Source organism: Choloepus didactylus, chromosome 3 (genome assembly GCF_015220235.1).
Source record: "Choloepus didactylus isolate mChoDid1 chromosome 3, mChoDid1.pri, whole genome shotgun sequence".
In the NCBI taxonomy this organism is placed as follows: Eukaryota; Metazoa; Chordata; class Mammalia; order Pilosa; family Megalonychidae; genus Choloepus; species Choloepus didactylus.
Genome location: NC_051309.1, coordinates 130,330,361 through 130,357,345, shown reverse-complemented (window position 1 = coordinate 130,357,345; position 26,985 = coordinate 130,330,361). Strand labels below are relative to the sequence as shown.

Here is a 26,985-nt window from a genome sequence, read left to right as displayed (position 1 = left end):
GGGTGTCACTCTCTCTTTCTCTCCCCCCCCCCCATTCTCCTCCTCTCTTTCTCTCTCTCTCAAAGCAGTTTTATTGAGATTTAGGCACACATCATACAATCCATCCAAAGTGTACAATTCATGGCTTACAGTATATTCACAGAGTTGTGTATTCATCACCACAATCAATTTTAGAGCATTTTCATTACTCCAAAAGAGAGAAACCCCATATCTCTTACATCCCCTTATTATTGACACTTAGCATTGATATAGTACCTCTGTTAGAGCCGATGAAAGACTATTAAAATGTTTCTGTTTAACTGTCCGTAGTTTGCATTAGATGTATGTTTTCCCACATACCACCCTATTGTTAATCCCTTATAATAGTGATGAACATTTGTTCTAGTTCATAAAAGAATATTCTTATATTTGTACTACTAACCACAGTCATAGTCTACAACAAGGTTCACCATGTTATAGAGTGCCATGTTTTATCCTCTAGCTTTCCTTGACCTATGGACCTTAAACTTCCCCTTTCAAACACAATCACACCCATAATTCAGCACTGTTAATTATACTCACAATAGTGTGCTACCATCACCTCTATCAATCTCCAAACATTTACAATTGCCCTAATTAAAAATTCTGCACAAATTAAGCTCAGTTCCCCATTCTCTACCCTCGTTCTATCTCCTGATAAACCTATATTCTAGATTTCAACTCTATGATATTGCTTATAACAATTAGATCATATTAGTGAGATCATACAATATTTGTCATTTTGTGTTTTGCTTAATACACTCAACATAATGTCCTCAAGGTTCATCCATGTTGTTGCATGCATCAGGACTTCATTCCTTCTTACAGCTGAATAATATTCCATTGTATGTAGATACCACATTTTGTTTATCCATTCAGGGGTTGGACACTTGGGTTGCTTCCATCTTTTGGCAATTGTAAATAATGCTGCTATGAACATTGGCAGGAAAATGTCTGTTTGAGACCCTGTTTTCAGTTCTTCTGGATATATACCTAGTAGTGGGATTGCTGGATTATATAGCAATTCTATACTTAGCTTCCTGAGGAACCACTAAACTTTCTTCCACAGTGGCTACACCATTTTACACTCCCACCAGTAGTGAATGATTGTTCCTATTTCTCCACATCCTCTCCAACACTTGTAGTTTTCTGTTGTTTTAATAGTGGTCATTCTAGTAGGTATGGAATGATATCTCATTGTGGTTTTGATTTCCCTAATTGCTAGTGATGTTGAGGATTTTTTCATGTGCTTTTTAGCCATTTGCATTTCCTCTTTGGAAAAATGTCTATTCAAGTCTTTTGGCCATTTTGTAATTGGGATGTTTGTCTTTTTATTGTTGAGTTGTAGGATTTCTTTATATATTCTGGGTATTAACCCTATCAGATAATGTGGTTTCCAAATATTTTCTGCCTTTGAGTAGACTATCTTTTCACTTTCTTGACAGAGTCTTTTGAAATGCAAAAGTATTTAATTTTGAGGAGGTCCCATTTATCTATTTTTTTCTTTCATTGCTTGTGCTTTGGTTTAAAGCCTAATAAAACACTGCCTACCACAAGATCTTGAAGATGCTTCCCTACATTTTCTTCTAGGAGTTTTATGGTACTGGCTCTTACATTTAGCTCTTTAATCTATTTTGAGTTAATTTTGTATAAGGTATGAGATAGGGATCCTCTTTAATTCTTTTGCAGTTCTCCCAGCACCATTTGTTGAAGAAACTTCTCTGTCCCAGTTGAGTGGACTTGGCAGCCTTGTCAAAAATCAATTGACCATGGATGAAAGAATTTATTTCTGAACTCTCAGTTAGATTCCATTGATCAATAGATCTACCTTTATACCAGTACCATGCTGTTTTGGTCACTGTAGCTTTGTAATATGCTCTATAGCCAGGAAATAGTAGTCCTCCAACTTCATTCTTTCCTCCCCCAATGTATTTTTGGCTATTTGGGGTCCCTTACCCTTCCACATAAATTAGGTGATTGGCTTTTCCATTTCTGCAAAGTAGGATGTTGGAATTTTGATTGGTATTGCATTGAATTTGTAAATCAATTTGGGTAGAATTGACATCTTAACAGTATTTAGTCTTCCAATCCATGAATACATAATGTCCTTCCATTTATTTAGGTCTCCTTTGGTTTCTTTTAGCAATGTTTTATAGTTTTTGTGTACAGGTCCTTTATATCCTTGGTTAAATTTATTCCCAGGTATTTGATTCTTTTAGTTACTGCTGTAAATGGAATTTTTTTTTCTTGATTTCCTCCTCAGATTGCTCATTATTAGTTTATAGAAATACAACTGATTTTTGCATGTTGATCTGATATCCCAACACTTTGCTGAACTTGTTTATTAGCTATAGTGTGTTTCCTAGAATTTGTGCATTTCATCTAAGTTGTCTAATTTGTTGGCATACAGTTGTTCATAGCATTCTCTTATGATTCATTTTAATTCTGTGGGGTCAGTAGTAATGTCCCCCCCCATATCATTTATGATTTTATTTATTTGCATCCTCTCTCTTTTTGCTTTGTCAGCTTAGCTAAGGGTTTGTCAATTTTATTGATCTACTCAAAGAACCAACTTTGGTTTTGTTGATTCTTTCTATTGTTTTTTAATTCTCCATTTCATTTATTTCTGTTCTAATATTTGTTTCTTTCCTTCTGCTTGCTTTGGGATTAGTTTGCTGTTTTTTCTTTCCTTTTCTTTCTTTCTTTCTTTCTTCTTTTTTTTTTTTTTAGTTCCTTTAGTGCACAGTTATGTCTTTGACTTTAGCTCTTTCTTCTTTTTTAATGTAGGCACTTAAGGGTATAAATTTTTCTCTCAGCACTGCTTTCACTGTATCCCATAAGTTTTGATATGTTGTGTTCCTTTTCAGTTGTTTTGGGATATTTACTGATTTCCTTTGAAATTTCGTCTTGGACCCACTGATTGTTTAAAAGTATGATGTTTACCATCCATATATTTGTGAATTTTCTGGTTCTCTGCCTGTTATTGATATCCAGCTTCATTCCAGTATGGTCAGAGAGAGTGCTCTGTATAATTTCAGTCTTTTGAAATATATTGAGACTTATTTTGTAACCCAGCATGTAGTGTCCCATCCTCCTCCCATTCTTGGGGGAAGAACTGCCTTTCAGCAAGCTGTTCCCCAAAGCCCAAAGAAGGCACTGTGTCTCTAAATTGCCAGGGGGGCAAGAAAGGTTGCTGGATACTTTTTGCTCTGGTTGAATGTGTAGCTGCCCTCAGAGCCTGGACCCAGCATTCAAATACAAATTCAAATACAAAAGTCCCAATTGGTGCTCAGCCATGTGCCCCCTCCCCAGTTCTTGGGGAAGAGGCTTTTATTTCCAATCAGTGACTGGATTCTGGGGCGGCCTGCTGTGAGGGGGGGATGGGCACCAGCCTCTGCTGTGTGGAGAGTTTTACTCACAACTCTTCACCACAGGTTGTCAATCTCTTCCTTCAGCTCTTCCCTGGATGGGGTACAGTGTTCTGGTCTCCAGAACCCCTGAACAGTTGTTTCAAATAGTTCCTGGCTGTTTACTAGTTGCCTGGAAGGTGAACTGAGTCTTAAAGCTCCCTACTCTGCCATCTTACCCAGAAACTCCCTGACTTTATTTTTAAACTCTGGATAGAGTCTATAGCCATGGCCTCTGTTCAGCAAATTTATATTAGCTTTTCCCTCAGGGAGAGGATTTGGATTTGTTGTGTCTTTAAATACAATTCCATGTGTATCCATTGTGCCAAGAAAAAAAGTCTAGGGCGGCAAAAGAAATACTGCTATTCAATGTTATTAAAAAATGCCAACCTCTGGTGCTGACAAAATGTCGTGTTTCCCTTTGCCAGAGATATTAAAAATCAGGATGAGCATTACCTATTAACCTTTATTTTTGATGTCTTCATAAAAGTCCCAATTTTCTTTCCACTGATTACTTCAAATATCGTTACTTGGGGAAAATGCTAAATTCAGGTAATTTATGCTTGAAAGGAGATTTCTTAAAGTGAATGCAATCACGTGCTTTATGGAAATAGTTATGGTATAGATATCAATGTCTTCATGTTAATAAAAATATTTGTTTTATAATTCAGGCTAAAATTCACTCTTCCTCAACCTTCCTACCTCTTTTTTTTCCAAGCTTAATTAATTCACTTAATTTTTTTCTTCCATAAATCCATACCTGGGCCCATGTCAGGAGCCTGCATTCTCTGCATGAGACTGTGGTGTGGGTCTTTACAAAGTGGTTTGTGAATTTGTGATAGGGAGTCTTGGCAAACATGGTTTATTTCCAGAGGTTCAGGGTGAGATAGCAGAAGGTCTTGGAGATGGCATCTAAGGTGGCCTTGGCAAAGCTCCCAGCTTGACCATACAGCCCCATACAGTCAATACCAGACATCAGCAGCAACTTCTTGGGCACAGGGGCTGAGATGATGCCGGTGCCTCTGGGGTGAGGATGAGGCACACCAAAACAGAGCCACACCAACATGGAGCCATGGCATCCTGTCACCTTGCAAGGGATGGCATGGGACTTGCTGATCTTGTTCCCCCAGTAGCCTGCCACACAGGGACCATGCAAAGCTTAGCCAGATGACGACCCCATGGATGGCAGTGGCTACCTCCTTGTAGTACTTAACACTTAGACTGACACAGCAATTGTAGTCTCTGATGGCAACAAGGCCTTGAACCTGGTCTGCTGACCAGCATGGGTCTGCTTTTGCAACAGGCATAATTTTCAAAACCTTGTCCTTGAGCTATGTCCCAAGCAAAAAGCAAATGATCTTAGACTCTGGTGGGCAGAGAGGAGATAAGATCTCCTCTGAGGACTTGATCTTTATGTCCTTGACTAGGCTACCCAGCTGGGTGACAGAAAGCCACTCCTTGTCCCTTGCCTTGCTTCTCTGCTCTGAGAGCACCAAGGTTTGGGCCCTGGCTCTGACCTCAGCTGCAACCTCAGCCATGGACCATGCTGCAGAAGCCTCTGCCTAAGCCGCTGCAGCCTCCCATTCCCAGGTTTCCTGTTCCGAGGCCTCTGGGGCCACCTGAGGCACCAGCATCATCCACCATTGGTGTTTTCTTGAAGAAGAAGTCCTCATTTAAAAAAAAAAAAAAAAGAAAAATCTTTAAATAACAGTTCTAATGTACTTTGTTTTAACAAGAATTTCCTAGCAGGGTAATGGTGCAATAAAAACTTGTTACAAATTTATGTAAGACATTTTTGAAAAAAAATATATATACTGTGAAAAGTGAAAGTGAGATGCATTCTTCTGCAATCCCACAGGCAAAATACCTATAGAATTTGTACATACCTCTGATTTTTTCCTACATGATAGCCTTTTAGACCTTGTACAATTCTTACTTCTTAATGTCTTCCTTTTTAAGCAAAATGAGAAATCCAGATACTTTGCTTATTTAAGCATATTGTTGAAGAACCAGTTGAGTATCTGTTGGAAATACAAGATTTTCAAGCACCACAACCTGGAAACATTGCAGGATATGAAACCTCTGCTTCCTTTTTTGATTATCTTCTTTATCCAACTGATGCTGGACTTGGGGTTTGGATTAGATGTGCATTGAAATTTGACCATTTTATCACAAAGTCAGTGTTCTTTTTCCTATTCTCAACCCTTTAGTAAGTATCAACTTGAATAAGTCATAGTAATTTTGTATAGCTATAGATGGAAACCAGAGAGAGGTCACCTGCATTCGAGTATAAAGAGGCATTTAGCTGGCATAAAAGCCCTAATAATATCAAGTTATGGAAAAATGCGTCCCTTCCACCACCCCACCCCCCCCGCCCCCAGTCACCCTTTTTAAAAAATATTATTCTTCTCTGCCCTATGTACTGGTCTGGCAGAAAGCTGTGGTATGAATGACATTTAGATCAACAGGAAAAACTACCAAGCCAAGCTCTTGAAGTGAGACTAGCCTTGACAGGTCAGGGATTAGCCCCCGGCACTTGCAGAACTTCCAGCAGGCTTGTGCGCCTTGGCTTTTTGTGCTTCTTTAAAATGGTTGCTCCATCCAAGGGGAAGGCAGAAACTGTGTTTCTTCCTTCACTTACGGATGGAGTTTTACTTTCCAACACATGTTATATCTGTCTTGAAGAAATATCCCTCAATAATACACCTATAGCTTACTTGTCTAAATGAACAATTTTTACTAGAAAATGTGAAGCTGAAGAAAGGCTAAGTAGGAGATCCTATTTCTACCTGTTTGTTCATATAGACAGGACTTTTCAGAGGGAATTTGGGCTTAAATAAGATTGTGCCCTTGTCCACATATACCCTGTTGCAATTTATTTGGGAATTTAGAGCAAACCTTGCACATATCCAAATCATCATGTTGAGGCAGTTCTGATTTATAAAGCCTTTTCAGACCCTCAACTAAAACATGTAACTATTGAAGTGCTAAAGAGGTAAGTGAAGCATTTTCCTCTTTGTGGGATGTGGGAGTGGAGGAAATTTTATGCAAGCGGATAATAGAAAAGTCAAGGAGACGGAAGGTACAATGTAGTAGATTTTTTACTACAACTTTAGATAGAAAAACATATCAGAGAAAGATACTTCGGAGGCATTTCCTCTTTAAGTGTCATTTGTAATATTACTTGATTTTTATAGGCGAGTGTGCTGGTTTGAATCTATTATGCCCTCCATAAAAGCCATATTCTTTAATGCAATCTTGTGGGGGCAGACTTATTAGTTTTTTGATTAGGGTGGAAACTTTTGATTGTTTCCATGGAGGTGTGACCCCTGCTCATTCTGAGTGGGTCTTACTTAGTTCTTTAAGAGAGTTCACAGAAAAAAGTTGCTCAGAGGAGACCCTGAGGGAGACATTTTGGAGAGAAGCTAAGATATGTAATCCAGAGTTTGCCCCCGGGAGAAGCCAAGAGCTGATACAGACCCAGACACTTGGAGGTGCTGGGAGATGCAGACAAAAGGATGTTTGGAGATGCTAAACTAAAAGATGAAGCCCAGAGTTTGCCCCAGAGAAGCTAAGAAAGGAGTCCCAGACACTTAAGAGAGAAATGCCCCAGGAGAACCAAGTAGAGAGCTGAGAGAAGCTAAGAGAGGCAGAAGTCCAGAGACGTTTTGGAGAAAGCCATTTTGAAATGCAATCCAAGAGCAAAGGACCAGCAAATGCCAGACTCGTGCCTTCCCAGCTGACTGAGGTGTTCTGGATGCTATCAGCCTTTCTTCAGTGATGGTATCCTCTTGTTGATGCCTTAACTTGGGCATTTTCATTGTCTTACAACTGTAAATTTGTAACCTAATAAATTCCCTTTATAAAAGCCAATCCATTTCTGTTCTTTTTTATTTGTTTGTTTGTTTGCATAATGGCAGCTTTAGCAGGGAGATTACCAGATCCTTTCTGGAAGCATAAAGTTATAAACTTTATCAGGTTATGTTTTAAACTAGCTTAGCCCTAAGAATGAAGAACATGCCAGGCATGGAGTTAGTCCTGAGTTTAATAGGACTGACTTACGGAGTTATGGTTCCACAGCAGCGGCCAACTGGGAAAGATGGAAGTTAGCTCTTTGCAAAATCCAGGAATACCAGGGGATGGTTTATAAGGGTTAGGACAAGGAGGGTGTGAGAACAGAGTTTCAGCAGGGTCTTATGACACAGGGGTCTGGAGATTTATCAACAGTGATCAGAAGGAATTTTCAATGCTTTGTTTACATTTTTTCCTCCCCTGAGGAGGTCTGATTGCTTTTAACGTCTGTCCCAGTCAAGTAGGCAGCTACGTGAAATCACTACCGGGGGGGGCCCAGATCTACTAATTTCCAAAACTCATGCCCTGCAGTTTGTACTAGATGTTTCTGTTATGTGGACTAGGGAACCAGCCGTTGGGAGGTCTCAGATCATATTGATTGTTGTCTTTCTGGGTGACTAGCTAGGGAATTGAAAGCTCCTTGAGGCAGGCTGCCTGTTGGATCTGTCTGGAGATAACACCACCTACCTCTTAGTGTGTTTTGAAATTCATTGTTTACTAAGCACTAGAAATTACTCAGAGCAAAGGTGCCCTTTATATAGCATTAGCGTCTTAAGACAGTCGAGTGCAACTATATCTTAAGTCACTTTATTCTTTAAAACAGTCCTGGTATTTGAAGTTTGTTTTTATGTGCTAGTCCTTTCAAAACAAAATCTTTTTCATCAGAATGCCAAAAACAGCCATTTAATTCAGATTTTTTTTAAGTGTTAAAGAACTATGATTTAGAGTAGACAATCTATCAGTTGACCAGGGGGCATATATTCCAGCTGATAGTTTTAATGTTGTGTAGATAGAGCAAAAGTCATTTTTAAATGCTTCACTTAAATATGCCTTATGATAATGAGGCATTTAGTTTAGCAGAGGCCAGTCTTGGGTCAGCCTAAAGAGTACAAATAATCGGAAAAACTGGAATGATAAGTATAGCAGATGAGAGGGAGAATCCAGAGTGATTTCAGAAATTCAACCATATTGTCCAGTCATATTACCATTGGCCATGCTTGTGCTTAGAACTGATTTTCAATATACAATAATGGAAAGAATTTGTTAAGAATAATATTAAAATATGTTTGGATCACAAACTTCTTAACTTAAATATGACATGATCATATTTTCAGTAAGTAAAAAAAAAGTGTTTTTAAATGTTACACTTAAAATGTTGTCATTCAGCATTTTTTTTTTTCTTTTTTCTTTTTTATGTGTTTGGAAGCTGATATCATAGAATATAAAACTTAAAAGTGTGTAGTAGATATAATTATATCTTTGGGGCAAAGATTAATTCAAAATCATATTTTATAAGGAAAATCAAAGACTCTTTAAATTGATTTTCAAGTTACTTTTATTATTAACATAATTTCAATTTTTAGTATGCATCATTCAAAAACAGTCTTTTGGGATTTCAGAGGTGCAAATGTCAAACTAATTGGCAAGAGATCATAGTCTTTTGTTTTTATTTAATAGAAAAATGTGGACAGTGTAGATACTTCTACTATGAATAGAAACCAAATGTGAAAATATACCTTATCTTAAAAAACAAACATTTCTGCAATTTCTCCCTAATTATAAAACTAAGCATATTTATCCAAAGTTTCAATTCATTTATATATATATATATATGCTTGAGACCTAATAGGGTAGTACTTTCCAATGTGAGTGATAGTGCCAAAACATGAAAGCAATATATTGAAAAAATAAACGGAATCGAATCTGTGCATTAATAAAACTCAAAATAAAAGACAGAATTTATGAATCTTGAAATACAAGCATCTTAAAAATGGACACTTCACATGCATGCAATGATTGTGATGCTTAAACTCAAGATGGAGGCAGGGTACCAAATTAGTATCCCTATGGTTGTCATACTGTCCTTTAAGAGTAGGCTTATTAATCCACAATAAATCAGGAACTCTTTCTACTGATGTGATTGCTTCTAGTAGAAAAACTTCTTACAACAAATGTGGTATGTATTTACAAAGCAACAGTTCTTTCATAAACATGCTATCATTTAGAATATGAGACCAACTCATTTGATTTTTGTGAGAACAATAGTTATCTAGATCTTCTCATCCATAGGAATCAGATTTCAAGATAGCAGGTGTCTTGTCTCAAACATTAGCTTGAATGTAAGCTATCTAACTTTATTCCTTTTCAAATAAACTAGACCCATAATGCATAGTCAAATAGACTAGACTCATGATGCATTTCATGAAGATTTGACAAGGGCATTTTTCATAATTATATCTGTAAAGTATGGTTTCCTGAAACATTGATTTCCAATAAAAATATGAGACTTTCATTTATTTCCTCACCAGTGAAAAATGCACAACTCACCTGCCATGTTTTGTTTTACTTCTTGATATCTAGACTAAATCCAGATAGCTTAATACAAATAATAATTTCATTCTAGTACATGCAAAGAGGGAGAAGTCTGTTTTATAATGATAGTATTTAAGTTTAAAATGTCTGCTTCTCTCTATTTTGAGTCCAGTGAAAGTTTTTGTGAATAACATAATGCATATCAACTGATGGAAATAACTATTAGCACTTACAAAAGAAAGTAACAAAATAGAAGATGATCCCTTGATGCCAAATCTGCTAAATCCCCATATCTTAATACATTCAAATCTAGAATGATTCAACCACTATAATAAATGTTTAAACAAGTAGGATTTTACTTGATCCCTAAGAATTTGCTGACAAACTTAATACCAGATATTATTTTTTAAGATTCATTAGGAACTTCTAGGAGTCAGTGATTATATCTCATAATTGAAGAGAATTACTAAAATATCACTTTAACATAATTTAACAATATCACTTTTAAAAATATTCATCTTTTCTTTTATCCATAAATGAACAAATTATCTGGGCAGTTCCATCAGTAATAGAACTTTCTGTGATATTTCTGATATTTTACTTCTAAAATGAGAGATTACTTGTATCCTGGCATTTTTTAAGTTTTATTTTGGAAAGGTATCTTCATAGTAAGTTCAAGAGTTAAAAAGTAAAACAAAGCAAAGTAACTACATTGTTAAAACTAGGAAAACTTTAAACAGTCAAGATGTTTTTTACTAGTATTATTTTAAAAGATTCTGGATCCTTGCTTATGTTGTAAAATACTTTGAATTCCCTTTTATTTAACACTTTGTGGGTATGGCGTAAGGAGCACACAGTTGTGTTTGACCTCATTGTTGCAGCGTCATGCTCCCAAGGCATGGGTCATGGGGCTGATGAAGCAGCTGGTTAACATCCTTTGAACATCCTAATGACAGCTTTCTAAAGAAGCACTACTGGATGCATAGGCTTCTGTGGCATGTTTTCTAAATAAGCAGTGATGACCAACAACTAGTTGCACAATAAATCAGCCATCTACCACTTCCTTGAATCCATTAGTAGTTTTTTCCTTCACATCAACCCTCACTCCACGTAACACATAACACAAAACCTGTCACCCAACAATTCCTTTTGGGACCTTTACTGATAAATGTAGTGACACCAATTACCGAACACACCCCTGATCATAATCTGATATTTAAATGATGAGCAGACATTTACAATGCATCAAACATCATTCTACTAATGAGAGAATCTCAGTATACCAGAGCTGTTAAGGATCTAAGAGATTAGATAATCCAATCTTCTCATTTGACAGATGAGGACACCTGAACCCAGAGTCTATTCCTGTCTGAAACTGCTGGCTTTAAATAGATTAGAAATAAATCCAATACTTAAATCTTTCTATTCCCCACACATTACACCATTTACCTCAAAAGTCCTTCTGAAATGTATAGTTATCTTATTCTAATATACTTGTTTCTTTCTGAAAACCATATGTCAAGTTCTAAAAAAAGAAATCTGAATTTTATTTGAGTTTAAAAAATTTTTCAGCGAAATACTTAAAATAACAGCCCGGAAACCCTTTTCTATATAGTCATTATTTACTGGCATGCTCCTATTGAAAATTTCTTCACTGTTATATTCTTTTGTTATTACCACCAATGAAAATTAGCACACTGTATTTTTCACTTCCTTCCTGGAAGAAAATACTTAGTTTCATTTTAATAGAGCAGAGTTTAGTTGCCTAGACTATCTCATATAAGTGGAATCAAGATTATGAATTACATATTAGTGCCAGCACATCAATGCAGAAGATGAATTTTTTTCTTCAAAGAAATAATCTGTGTATCAGAGGACAAGGAAGTGATTCACACTCGTGTGTGTACACATACATACACACACAGACACACTCATATAAATGACCTATGAGAACAAGCCAAGATTAAAAGTGAATCTACTAGAAGAGCCCAAAACCCTACAAGGGAGCTTTATTGGTTATAAGTGGCACTCAGTCAGGTTCTTCTAACTTTCAGGTTTGGCGTCTCCATCCCCGTGGGCGTGGGTTATAGTTGCAATCACCCACTGACAGGCAATAATCAGACCTAGTCTCCATGGACATTATTTCAGAATCATTTCTGGAAGGCTGCCTATAATATGCATATGGCAACTGTGAACCATATTGGGAGTTGGTGAACACACTATTATTGGGTAGGGATGTGACACTATACTCTTGCCTTCCAAATGAGCCCATGTTAGCCTTCTGGGTTTGAGATACATAGGAGACTCTCTCTTTCCAATCCTCGGGGCGGCCTGGAAGCACCTTCCTCCGAGCAGCTGAGACCACATTTGCCACAATGGATTCCTGGATGTTTCTGGGTCTGAAGGCATCATCCACTAGACCAAGAGGAGACTTTGCTGCTGCTTCCCAGGGAGTTAGTCTCTTGTTTGCTTTCTCAAGCCCATCAGTTGGTTTGCTGTAAGCAGGCTGGAACACCAAAGGAGATGTTGTAGAGATGGTCGGAGGGACCAGTCTTCCAGGAAGAGAAAGTGAGCGTCCACACTCCTAGGAACAATGAAAATGTCGACATATCTCATTCATTTCAGTTTGTGCAGATTCACTGTCATTCCACAGTACTCACGGCACCCTCACCAAGCACTGCAACAAATCAAAGGTTGGGAAACCCCCGCAATGCTCAGACCTAGAGCCAGGGCAGCCTGCCTGGTATATTATTAGTTGTGGGTTGCCTGACTCTCTCTCTCTGACCCATGGCTCCAATTGCTACCATCTTTCTTAGTCCTAAACACCCTGTCATCTCTGGGAACTACTCTTACTTTTATCCACCCTCCATACGTTCGTATCTACATCCACAGCCCAGCCGCATTCTAGTCCTGCTTCCCTGGTACAAAATAAGCAAAACATATTAATAACACCAGAAACAGACCATGAACTACTGAATTTTTTACTTTTCCCAAGTGACTTTTAATCTGTTATCTCACTTGGGTCCACTGAGCAGAGCAAAAACAAACAAGAACTAGTTAGATGTAATTAGCATGATGGTATTATGGTGAGAATGGCATTTAGACCCTTTTTCCTCTCAAAATGTATTTTATGGATGAAGATCACATGGATTTTTATTTTCTATGTGTGGAGTATTGTCCATGTCTCTGAATGAAAACACTCCTGCCACTTGTTTCATTTGAGTTCTTCTTCCTGTTATGTGTGTCACTGTTTTTATTTCTTTAAGAGTTTGTGTCCCTGCAACATTCTTCTATGTGTGCTAAATATTCTACTTATCTGATATGCAGCAATATAATTTATTGAAAGCTGTCGTAGTTTCTCCTTTACCACTTTTGCACTTCCAGGGACTGTGATGACTGGTTGTCTACATTACTTCCTCACAAATTCCTATTCACTCCAGACTCTCTTAGAAAAAACTCCTGGCAAAAAGTAGCAAAGGTACACCTAGAGGAAATGAGTCAGCTTTGAAAGGATCACACAATGTGTTTCTTGAACAAAAGGCATTGCCATGCTAAATAATGTGCTGGAATTTCATGAAGTTTCAACAGCTGTAATCTCTTAAGTTCTTAACTTTAAAGTGAATAGTAACACTTAAAGTTGGGCAGAATATTTCAGGGTCAAATCTTTTGTTTTTTTCCACTAGATGCATGAAGAGCATGGATGGTTCATTCCTGCTTTGCATATGAAGAATAAGGGGGGTCCATATGATGGCTTTTGCTTCTTTCTTTTTAATTGTTAAAACTTTAGTAGTATTGATTGAATCCTAACAAAACTTGTTTTCATTAATCTTCTGATATTTGTCTCAAACTGGTAACAAATCCTTCTCATTATATAGCCAGAGTCACTATTTAACAACTTGGTTTCTATTCCACATTATCTGTGTGTTGGTTTTATTCATTTATTTAACAAGGAAATTTATTGAACATCTAATATTTCCAGGCACTCTGCTATGTGCTAAAAATACAAAGGTGATTCAGGTAAAGCCCCTGCCCTCAAGAAGCAGACAATCCAGTAGTGCTTTAATTTTGCTGTGATGAGTTAGTCAATCATAGAAGCCCAGTTTAGAGAAGAACTCATCATCTATCTTGGCAGAAAAAATAGAGTATTTTTAAAATTAAGGTTCAGTATGATAAGGAGAAATTTAGCTTTTTTTCTCCCATAGTATATGACTATGTCTCTTTTTTGTTCTTATCTATGATAGAGAGAGAAAAACATTGGTCTACAGAGCCAGTGTGACAGTTTTCAGATTCCAATATCTGCCTTCATGTGGTCTTTGATCAGATGCAGTGCCTAAAGGGCTGCTTTGGTCAGGTCTTAAAAATAATAGAGCAGGATCTAAGATGGCAGCATAGAGAGGAGTGGAAGCTAGTTAGTCCCTCTGGAATAACTGGGGAGGGGAGGGGACGTGACCATCCACTCATCATACACCAACCTGTATTGGAAGGAATGCCCAAGATTGCAGCATAAAATCTGTAAGTAAAAACTGCAGATCCAAGCCGAAGACCCCCCCCCCCCGCCACAACCCGAGCTGCAAAGCCTCATGGTGCTAGAGAGAAGCTCTCTCCCAGCAAGCAAATATAGCTCAGCTGAGCTCCAACTGGGGTTTTAAATAACAAATGTGGACTACAAGCTACGAGCTACGAATCCCCAACAAGCAGACAGAGGCTTTGGGTGACAGCTGACCTTGGGGAGCAGGAGGGTGCCCACAGACTGGCCCTGAGGGTGGCTTTCTGTCCCTGTTTTGGCTCAGTGGAGAAAGCCTTAGCCGTTTTCAGTTCCCAGCACTCTGACCCAGACAAGGGTGGAGATAGCACAGGCAGAGTCTATTCAAATGCTAATGACCTCTCCCTAGTGGGGTTATCTTCCCTAAGAGGAAAGAGGTGGGGCCCAGCTCTACTACCCGCCTTCCATTCAGAACCAGATCCCAGAGCCTGGGGGAAAACAGCCACGGGTCACACCTTCTTACACCAGTCTGAAGTTACAGGTTGACAGGCACCACCTGCTGGGCAGAAAAGCACAGTGACCTGAGGCATCACAGGGTGTACCAATTTTCTAAGACACACCCTCAGGGAAACTGGATACTGAATATTTCTTCTTTCTGGGACCGGAGCCCGTTCTGGTCTGGGAAAACCTGACTGGGGTAACCAAGGAAACCAGATGCCTAGACAACAGAAAACTACAACCTACACTAAGAAAAACAAAGTTTTGGCCCAGCAAAAGGAACAAACTTACACTTCAACTGAGATATAGGAATTTAAACAACTAATAATAAGTTAATTCAAAAAGTTTAGGGAAGATATTGCAAAAGAGCTGAACTGTATAATGGAAACACTGGGCGTCCATAAGGTAGAAATTGAAAGTCTGAAGAACAAACTGGCAAAATCTATGGAAATGAAAGGCACAACACAAGAGATGAAAAACACAATGGAAACATACAGCAGCAGATCTCAAGAGGCAGAAGAAAACACTCAGGAACTGGAGAACAAGGTACCTGAAATCCTACACACAGAAAAACATACAGGGAAAAGAATGGAAAAATACGAGCAATGTCTCCTGGAACATAAGGACAAAATGAAAAGCAAGAATGTACACATCATTGTTGTCCCAGAAGGAGAAGAGAAGGGAAAAGGGGCAAAAGCAATAATAGAAGAAATAATCAATGAAAATTTCCCATCTCTTATGAAAAACATAAAATTATGGATCCAAGAAGTGCAGCATACCCCAAACAGAATAGATCTGAATAAGCCTATGCTAAGACACTTAATAATCAGATTATCAAACATTAAAGATAAAGAAAGAATCCTGAAAGCAGCAACAGAAAAGCGATCCATCACATACAAAGGAAGCTTGATAAGACTATGTGCGAATTTCTCAATAGAAGCCATGTAGGCAAGAAGGAAGTGGGATGATATATTTAAGATACTGAAAGAGAAAAACCACCAACAAAGAATCCTGTATCTGGCAAAACTATCCTTTAAATATGAGAGAGAGCTTAAAATATTCTCTGACAGACTGACAGAGTTTGTGAACAAGATACCTGCTCTACAGGAAACACTAAAGGAAGCAGACAGAAAGGAAAAGACAGGAGTGAGAGGTTTGGAAAACAATTTTGGGAGATAGTAGCACAGCAATGTAAGTACACTGAACAAAGATGACTGTGAGTATGGTTGAAAGAGGAAGGTTGGGACCATGTGGGACACCAGAACAAAAGATGAACGATAAAGACTGGGACTGTGTAACTCAGGGAAAACTAGGGTGCTCAATGATTGTAATAGAACGTACAAATATGTTTTTACATGAGGTAGAACAAATGAATGTCACCATTGCAAGGTGTTAAAAATAGGGTGGGATTGGGGAGAAAATACAATCAATGCAAACTAGAGACTATAATTTGCAGAAACATTGTATTATGCTTCCTTTAATATAACAAAGGCAATACACCAAAGCTGAATGCATACTGGGGCAGGGGGGAAATAGGAGAAGGATATGGGACCCCTGGCATTGGTAATGTTGTCTGACTCTTTATTCTACTTTAGGTTAATGCTATCTTTCCTTTTGTTGCTTTCTAGTTGTCAAGTTTTGTGGGTTTTTGTTTTGTTTTGTTTTGTTTTTCTCTCTCTTTCTCTTTTCTTTTTCTTTTGTCTCTCTGCCTTCTTTGACTCTTCTTCCTTCTTTGTGGAAGAAATGGATATGTCCTTATATAGACAGTGGTGATGGTGCTGAATACATAAATACGTGACTTTATACAGGGAACCAACGATTGTTTACTTGGGATGGAATATATGGTGTGTGAACAAAACCATCTTAAAAGAAATGGGTTGATGAAGAAACCTTGATGGCACTATATTGAGTGAAATAAGACAGACACATAAAGGCAAATATTGCAGGTCTCACTGATATGAACTAATTATAATATATAAACTCATAGATATGAAATATAAGTTACCAGGATATAGAATGAGGCTAAAGAATGGGGAGCAGTTGCTTATTATGAGCAGAATGTTCAACTAGGGTGAACTTAAATGTTTGCAAATGGACAGGGGTGATGGTAGCATGTTGTGAGAACAACTAGCAGTGCTGAAAGGTGTGTGAAGGTGGGGGAAAGGGTAAGCTCAGAGTCATGTATGTCAACAGAAGGAAAGTTGGAGATTAAAAGATGGGAATGTAAAAATTAGTGAACTTTGTGGTATACTAGAAATCTCTCACAAACTAGAACAAATGTATGATGCTATAACTAGAAGTTAATAATAGAGAGGCACGTAGGAAAAAAATATATACCTATTGCAAACTATATACTACAGTTAGAAGTATTTTAACATTCTTTCATCAACAGTAACAAATGTACTATACCAAAACTATGAATCAATAATGGATGGGGGTGTGGTTAGAGGTATGGGAGGATTTGAGTTTCCTTTTTTTTCCTTATTTCTTTTCTGAAGTAATGAAAATATTCTAAAAATTCAGAAAAAAATTAATTGTGTTGATGGATGCACAGCTGTATGATAGTACTGTGGGCAATTGATTGTACACTTTCGTTCTTTGGATAGTTGTATGGTATGTGAACAATCGCAATAAAAAATATATATAGATATATATAAACCAAATAGACCCAACCAATGTTAATGAAAGAAAATCAAGTCAATCATAAATTTTATAGAAATAAAAAAAAAAAAAAACAACAATAGAGTGGGAGGGATGGCAATAAAGGGATCCCAGGATCTACAGAAATATAGGAGAGCATCCTAAATATATATGCGGATAACTAATATCACTGTCTAATAACTGGAAAAAGAATTAGTTATCAATACACTTGGAAGTATTAAGTACTATGTGAATACATACACTTCAGTGACAGGACATTGAAAACACTCGATGAAGAACAGACATTTATTTTCTGATTTCCCTCCTGCCCACTTAATTTGAAAATCTTTAGAAGAATCAAAACTTAATGGAAAGTAGAAAGTTTAAAACATTTACTGAATGATACACTCTCTAATAGCAAAGTGATCAGAGTTTTCTTCAGCTAAAGTATAAATATTACTTTATTTATGAGATGAATTTGTGGGGCAAGATAGAACCTTGATGTATGATATTGAAAGTCAGGCAAGGCTTCTGGAAGAGAAATTTAAAACAGCATTGAAGTTAAACAAAATCTCATGTAGAATACACACATGCCAAATATAACAGCAGTACTGGCTGTGAGGAAAGAGAGCAAGTACCTAAATGAAAAAAAAGTCTATGACTCTTCTACATATTCTTCAGACTGCCAAACGTGCCTTCATGGTCCTTCAAGTGCTAACAATAGTGGATAAAATTATGAATCAGTTTAGGATAGAGATACAACTGTGGTATAAATAAATCATTTTTTAGGTAAATTGTTGTTTCTGTTGGTGCCAAAAGTACTGCAGGCCCCTAATCTCTGACTGCACCCAAAATTAACAAAGATGTTAATTTTAACATCTTTCCCCAAGCAATTTTCACATCATGTTCTTTGGTGCTATTTCCTTGTGTCAATCTCCATTCCAAGGCTCACGCTGTTTTCTGCTTGGCAGGCTAAATGAAGCCATATAATATACCCTGTGCCAGAAATGACCAAAGGGACCTGAAAATAACAGAGGTGTTTCTTCTATTTTGGAGTTTGAATGTCTGATGGTGGAATCCTAGCATAACAGGGATTAGCTCCTGGGTTGTAGTTTCCAGCATGGGTTGTTATTATCAAAGGAATTAAAAATTCCGATATGAAAGAACTTAACTGCAACCAGTGTGTTGAACTGGCTTTATGCATGACATTCATTTGTCTCCTTCTACTCATTTAAAATTTATTTAATGAGAGAAGCTTTTCTATAGTCAGTGAATAAAAACTTGGCAGGTCCTGTGACATTCTGTTCCTCTTAAGTAATAGATAGTCCTTTGTTCACCTTAAGCTACCCAAACCCATCTGATTTTGAAATAAAATGCTCCATCCCTTGTGATAACAGACTCCACTCTCCTCCCCTGTCCAGCTGGGGACTGTTTTAGGGAAACCCTCCTTTAGGGAAGGGGTTGTGGTTGGCTTCTCCACTATTTCCTCCTTCTTCCCCAGCTTGCTAACTGTGACTTTTGGCTGAGTACGAGGATAGAGAAGAAAAGGGAGCATAGGAGAGTATTTTCTTGATTTGGTAACATCATATTCTGGCTTCTCAGTCTTAGTGCTAGGCTGACCTAAAGAGGGGCACTTTCTTGGGTTATTTGAAGGTTCCTATCACTGGGGATATCAAGAGCCAGCAGTCCTTGATTTGCACCAATTCGTCTCTTTTCCAGGGTGGGTAACTTGTGCACTCCCTTAGGAACCTGTCATCTACCTACAGTTTGTAGTTGCTGGGGTCCATTTTTGCCTCTTGGAGAGGCCCCAAGATGATCCCATCCAATTCTCCCCATTCTAGACTGCCTCTGGTCCATGGAGAACACTCACACCATTTGCCCGTGGTAGTACAGCAGCAAATTTCCTGGCTCCTTGACCAAACAGTTTGTTAGTCTGTCTCTCACCCTCCAGATTTCCAGGGAGAGAGTCCGACTCCAGACCACTCTCTCCCTCACCCATACCCATGCAGGTATCTCATATCAAGTTCTCTTGAGAAGGCACTTTGAAACTCTTCTCTCACTTATACATGCCTATCGCACTCCAGTCCTCCTCACAAGATCCTCTCTCCTTGCCATACTCTGACTTACTTCAATAAACCAGACCTGGTTCAAGAATTGCAGAAGTTATTTACTACCATTTCTTTGTAGAGTCTATAGTTTAATTTGGAATCTCACTTTCTCTTGTATCTGGGCCTTGGGTGAAACTTCAACTTTGACGTCCTGTCATAGAACATTACCATTTTCAGTAGAACACAAAGTTCTCTTATTTTTCTTTTCAAAGTGAAATATAGGCTAAAAAATAGAATGAAAAGTGTTTTTGTACTAATTAATTTCAATAAATTTCTCTGATAACTTGAAATAGTCCTAAAGGGTTGAAATCTGCCTCATTCAGGCCCAGCTCTGGGGAAGAAAGTTCATCTGTTTTCAGGGCATCTCAGTCCTGAAACTTCTTCCATACACTGAATCCTGCTTCACCTTCTCATAACTTTACCCCAGTGATCCTGGCTACATAGCCTACATCTACTTCCACTTCTATACAGCCATTCCTGCATATATGCCCAATTTCTTCCACCCTCTTTAAACCCCTTTGAACACCTGTTGCTACTCTTCGTTTTTCAGTCTAAGGAGAAGTAATGTCTGTGGTGTTCATTTCCTCAGGTTTTGTTAGGTAAGGCTAATACGTATCCAATATCTTGATCTTAAGTAGCTGTATGTAAGAAAACACAAACGCCGGAAACAAACCCACACGCTCAGTGTAGACATGATCCAAACTGACTGAGGGACAGTGTCATCTGGCCGATGGCAGAGTTAATATGGCACGTGGAACATTCAGTCTGTGTGTATTTAGAGCAGTTTGTTCTCTGAGTGTTCAACCCATGAGAGTACATGCCAATTTTTAGCCAATCCAATACGCAATAAGGGCTGCAAAGTTTCCCATTGAACTCATGAATCACCTGGTGTCATATATTCCCCCCAAGGGAATATAAACACTAAGGGAGCGTTTCCTTATATCTGCCATTAATAATAACCAATAGTAATAGATCACTTACTGTATGCCAGCAGTGAGGCTGATTTCTTTAAGTGGGGTGTTTCATATAATCCTCACAAAAACCCCATGAAGTAGATACTGTTATCATCCCTATTTTCCAGATGAGGGGAAGGAGACTTTAAAAAGGTTAAGTAACTTCCACAGAGTAGAAAGCTAATGAGTGTTGGAGTGGGGATTTGAACCCAGGCAGTCTTATACCAGAGTTTTAAATCTCATATTTGATTATACTTGCAATGTGATTGTTTTGAGAAATCATCTTTAAGAAAAAATTTCAAAGGTAAGCAAACTTAAATGGAATGAAATTTTTATCAGATACTTTGGGAAGGGTCATTTAAATTTTGATTACATTTGGATTAATTAATACTGGCATCTTAACATTTGTCACAAGAACAACCAGGTGACCATTGTTTACAGAACACAATATGTCACACTTAGATTCTCTCCCACTACACCAAGGTGAGTTACACACCTTGGTGTAGAGGCTCTGAATTCAGAGCTAATGTTCACGAGCTAAAGGGCCTTTCTCAGCTTAACATAAGCCATCTTTTCATGTCAATTAAATATTGATTTATCCACAAAGCTTGTTAATGAAGCAGCTTAATTAGTTTCCTTGTTAAACTGTCTAGTAACAAATCTAACTGGCAGGGAACACTTGACATTTTAAAAAGAAGTGAGGTTTACTTAGGACAAAGAGTTGAATTCTAAAGCAATATAAAAAATAGTTTTAGAAGCCAAAGAGGTTTAAGGGGATATATGTTTTGAAGTTCAAATTATTTCTTTGAAAGCTAAAAAATTCTCTTGGCTGCAATCCTGCTTAGATGCATAAGAGAAAAAGGGTCTCCCACCAGCATGTATTATTTTAACTCCTTTGACTCCCTTCTCTCTTAAATGCATGATTAGTAAATATTCATCACAAACATATATTTTATCATAAGCAAACTCCAGGGGGCCTCCAAAAAACAAATGGGAATAAATGGCATTTCTTTTGCCTCTTTATTCATTGATTAGAATTTCTAAGAATCAGAGGTCCATGAAGGGGCAGATAAATGGAAGAAAGCATGCAGGAAGCCAAGACAGCCTCCGTGTTTCCAGTTGTTCAGGTCAGAAACTTTGGCATCATTCTTGGCTCCATGCCTTCTCTTACCCTCCACACCTGATCTGTCAGCAAATTCTGTCATTACTGACTTAAATTACGTCCATCATCCGACCATTTCTCACCACTTCCACTGGTACCATAATGTCTTTCCTGGATTATTGCAATAGACCCTGAATCAGTTTCCCTGGTTCCACCCTTGCTCCCTTTAGTCTGTTCTCAACATGGCAGTCAGAATGATCCTAAGTCAACTTGTGTCACTCAGTCCTCTATTTAAAACCCCCCAATGGCTTCTCATTTAATAAAAGGAAAAGCCAAAGTCCTTTCATTGACTTACAAAGCCCTATAAAATCTGCTGGGTCCATCCTTCCTTATATCTCTGACCTCATCTCCTACTGCTCTCGCTCTCTAACTTTGCTCCAGCCACACTGGCCTCTTTGCTATTCTTTGAACACACCAGGCACACTCATGCCTCAGGACCTATACATTTGGTGACTCCTCTGCCTGGAACACATACCGCAGATAGCAGCATGACTCCCTACCTTATTTCCTTCAGGTGTTACTTAAATTCCCTGTTTCCCATCCCTGCTCTATTTCTTCCCTTAGGCTCGCAACCATCTAACATAATAAATGTTTTACTTATTCACTTTGTATATCTGCCACCTCCCACTAGAATTTAATCTCCGTCTAAGGGTAAGGGTTTATTCTCTAAGACATCCCCAGCTTGTAGAACAGTGCCTGGCACCAGAATAGTAGGTGTCAGTAGGTATTTGCTGAATGAATTTGTTTATCTTCACCAAACAGTTCCTGAGATACAGCCCTTCTCACATGTCACTTACATGTGGTAAGGGTCTTACAAATAGACCCATCATAATCACCCCCAATATACGCACACCAATATGCACTCCATCCCATGTTAGGCAATACAGATAGGATAATCAATATCTACGTACAAACCAATTTTTCTTAAACAGGTGGAAGATTTTAGATTGCAAATAAATGATTTGCATTCCGGACAGTATAAGACTGACATTTTAAACTGCTTGATTTCCCAAATGAGAAAAGTCTCAGCAAATTATGCATAAATTGAAAAACCAAGACCCAAGAAGAAAGAGATAATGGACATTGGAATCAGAGTTAGAGAAGAAAAAGCTGAAAGTGGCTTTACCCTTTACCAGGAGACTGCAAGCAGGTGTAAGGAAATGGCAGCTTCTACTAACTAACCCCTTAGGGTCACTTACAGCTCTAACAGAGTTTTCCTTTACAGTCTTCTTGACAGTGGAAACAGTTCAACATTTTTCTGCATAGAGATGTAGACTCTCTTTATCTAGAGGTCTTTAAATATAGGAGAAATGTTCCCATGGGGTGATTTAGATACAATCAAATTTGAAGTCAGGAGGATCAAGGAAACCTTTAAGATCATTTTTGTTCTAGTCTCTTAATGAAACAGTGTCGGCATATTCCCAAGGCCCTCCCTTCTTAGAGTGAATTTTAAGTTTTCTTCTATCAAGTGGAGTTTTTGGAAATTCTATTGCAGTGCTTTCTTATCTAGGATATAAAGGAAAGGGCCCATTTCTTTTGGCAGAATCTCACAGTATTTTTTCTGTCTGCCAAGAATAGGGAGAGAAGCAGTACCAAAAAGTCCTAATCTTGGATAGAAGAGTGGCCAAGTAGCCACAAGTTGCTTAAACAGTTCCATGCCTGAAATAAGCATACTTAAATACATCAAAGTAAGAGATCTTAGATTAATTTTTAGATTAAATTTTAGGTTCTAAAAGAATAGACTTTTTAACAAGTTTATTTCATGTTTGTAGGAAATCCTTTTGTGAGACAGGGTAAGTGTCTTAAATGACAATAGAAGCCAGCATGCTCTATTGGAAAGATTGTGAACTTGGATGTCACAATGACCTGAGAATCCTGCCTTTGCCTCTTATTTCCCATATGATTCTACTGAGGATTCACTCTGTCCAAGCTTTACTTTTCTTAGATGTAAAATGGGAATAATGCTGCTTACCATTTCCAGCTTATGTGTCCTGTAGAGATTGTGTTAATAAATTGAATGCCACATAAAAGGAGCACAACAAATGATGATTGTTCATGTTGTTGTGTAAGGCCATGTGGCCCTAAAAGGTGACCTGGCAGAACCTTTTGTTCAAGAGGCAACTGTATAGGCAGGCTGCTGACCCAGGATAAAAATAGGAGGGAGCCTTGCCTTTGAAGTAGCATTAACACTGCACGCCTCAGATATTGCTGTGCCAGCCACCGCCTCCCTCCTGCCACCAAAAACGCAGGCAGCAGGGCTGGCCAGAATGGCCTGAAACATTACTGCTGACCTCATTTTCCTGCTAGGTCTGAGTGGACCAAAATATCTACTTCTCTCTCTCTTTTTTAAAGCCTTCTGTTAAAAAAATAATAATAATAAAAATAAACATATTCAATTTAAGGTCATGAAGACCAACCTTAAGGAGGAATCTGTGCATATATTTCTGTGGGCCCTTTTATTTCAGAAGTGATGATAAGAACTAAAATTATTTATAGAGTTTTTACTCTGTACCAGCCACAGTTCTAAGCACTGTATGTCTAGTAATTCATTTAATGCTCTTGGCAACCCTATAATCACCATTTTACAAATAAGTAAACTGAGGCTCAGAAATTGGGTAATTTACCCATGGTCATACAGCTAGTATGTGTTTGCAGAGGGAAATTGGAGAATTAAAGCCATAGGTAATAGGATTTTTTTTTCAACAATGTATTTTAAGGCATTAAATCTGTTAGTAGAAAGAAAGTACTATAGAAACAATTTTCAGCCTCTCACCTTCCTTTATTCTCACAAAAGAAGTATGTCACTCTCTACAAATTACAGCCTATGAAAAGAGTTCTATAAATATAGACTGTATTCTATTTAAACAACTGGAATTGCAATTTTAGCTTTTTGTAATTCCTGGAGAAAATACTTATTTAAGCTTATTTTTATAAAAGTCTATTTTAATTGGTTTGAATGTAAAAATAGACCTTTTAAACACATTTCAAAATATTTTTGGGACAGTTTTTCTCTCTCCTCAGAAGATTTAAACTGCAAAAGATGTATAGATTCCCACCATAGGAAAACTTAAAAGTAGATATTGAAAGTTCAGATTTCATTAGTTTCTATAGAGGAAAAAGTAACTTTCACAGTAAATAAAGGATGTTGATCCTGTATGAAATAAATAAACTTTTGACCTTGTGGCAGGTTTTCAATGCTTGGCACACAGTCAGTACATAATAAAGGAAAGTCATCATTATTAGTACAAAATTAATGCGTTATATATACCCTATTACTAGACTTATAATAAATTATAAAACCCATTTAAAATTTATTTAATTAATGTGAATATGGCTTTAACTGTCCATAATATCCTAAATTTCCTTCTTTTCTAAAACAAATCCAAACAACCTCCTCCTCCCTCCAACTTCACAAAAAGAAAAGCTCTTACAAATGTGTTTTTACCCCAGGGGTAAATGGGGATAAGAGATGGTTCTTTAGAGATTATATGTCTGTTATTTGAAGTAGAGCTAGTATCCCTTAAGCAAACTCATTTCCCAAGTAGAATGGCCTTTGTTTTCTCAGAGGAAAAGTTTACCAGTTAAGATTTTAAGAACAAGAATTCTTAAGAAATTTGAGCATATCAACTGACTAATAACCTTGATTTGGCCCTTTTGCATGATATAACATTCTCAAAACTTCTCACTGGTAGATTTTTAAGCCATCCTTCTGGCCCAATTCCTAAATTACATTTTTTTAAAAACTGACAAATCAAAGCTGCTTAGTAGAATGATTGAAATTTATCACTACACAACAATGGATGATGTTATTTCCCAAAGATGCAAGAAGACAGTATGAGGAAAATGTCTTACTTGATCTCTGTGACTATTATTTCTGTCCATTGCATTCTTAAGCTTATTAAAGGAATTCTTTGATTCATATCCTGGGACATGGGGAAAATATTTAACCTACTGTTCTTTGAGAAATTTAGGATTTACTCCCAAATAACATTTATGTTTCCCTGGTCCAAAAACATGGTCCCAGAATGATGTTTAAAATCAGGAATAATAAATTCATCTCTTCATCTGGGAAGTCACCAACAACTTGTTTTCTTAAGCATGGAGTAGGGAAGAAAAATTCCTTAATTCCCCAATCTCATCTCTCTGGTCCAAGTGATAAAATTTTATTTAATGATATCTTTCTTGTTTGGGGGGATTTACACAGTAACTTCATGCATGTCATCTCATTGTAGAGACACAAGAATCATAAAGTAGGTGGGATTTTCAAAAGAATTAGTGTTTTGCTGGAATAGACACAGGATCACTAAAGAAAAAGTAAACAGATAATCCAGATTATATAATGCGAATCACAATCATATGCTTTTAAAATACAAAAGGGAAACATGGAAACATCTTTTGTCAGAAGTTTCCCAGGTATATTTTTTTCAAAATAAGAAGCATTTACTTCTCTTGGAAACAGTAGTCCCAGATCTGTCTGTATTCTGTCATTAATGGTTCAAGGGGATGCATCTTGAGGTATTAGTATGCTTGTTGATTTTTCAAACTGAAAATAAGAGGCCAAATATTTATTTTTGCCCTTGGCATTTACTGTTATTACAGCTGTTTTGTATTGGCATAGCTTTCCTGATGTGCTCACAGAACTGCAATGCATCATTATTATATAATATTATTAGGTAAAATTACAGCATTGCCTATTTCTTCTACAGCAAATCTTGCTATGTGAGGCACACATTTTCCTTTCTCCTCTGCACAGCCAAGTCTGCCTTCATTTTGATATGATATTGGGTAGTTATTGACTATTCCAATTGCTAACAGTTTTTGTCCTTTCAGTAATAACTCAGGCAAATGCATAGATGAATAAACAAAAACCTGTGAATTAGCCACAAAAACTACATCAACCCTCTAAGTCACTTTGGACATATCATTTTAGCCTAAGAGAGAAGATAAATTCGTCTTCAGATTACCAGGCCCTCATAAATATGTACATTTGAGATCCAGCAAGGAAGAAAAAGAACCTTCAGTAACATCTATGCCTGAAACTCTTATGCAGCCATTTGTTAAAAAAAGAAAAATGCTGGGGAAAGGATGAGAAAAGATATGTCCAGAGTTCAAATATTTGTAAAAAGATTCCCAACTAAAACTAGTCAGAAAGTCTCTCTCAAATCTGTGTTTTGATCTGTCTCTTAAATATCGTAAGACACTCTCTAATGGTGGTGTTCAAATTCCACCAAAGCTGGTTGTTTTCCCCAGTTCCATCTTGTTCATAATCTTGCTTAGTTCAATATTGGTAAGTCTAATACAGGTAGGTTCCTTTTAAAATATACTTAGCAGA

The 26,985-nt window shown here is 37.5% G+C and overlaps 1 protein-coding gene across 2 annotated transcripts in view; it reads right to left on the bottom strand.

Moving 5' to 3' along the window:
• Window positions 1–8,814: 8,814 nt before the first annotated feature.
• SYNPO2 (synaptopodin 2) overlaps window positions 8,815–26,985 on the bottom strand; it is a 195,185-nt gene continuing 177,014 nt past the window's right edge. For both annotated transcript variants that reach the window (XM_037830554.1, XM_037830555.1), the window contains exon 5: window positions 8,815–12,393. In XM_037830554.1, coding sequence (XP_037686482.1) covers window positions 11,860–12,393 — 534 coding nt within the window. In that variant the 3' untranslated portion in view covers window positions 8,815–11,859. The remainder of the gene's footprint in view (window positions 12,394–26,985) is intronic.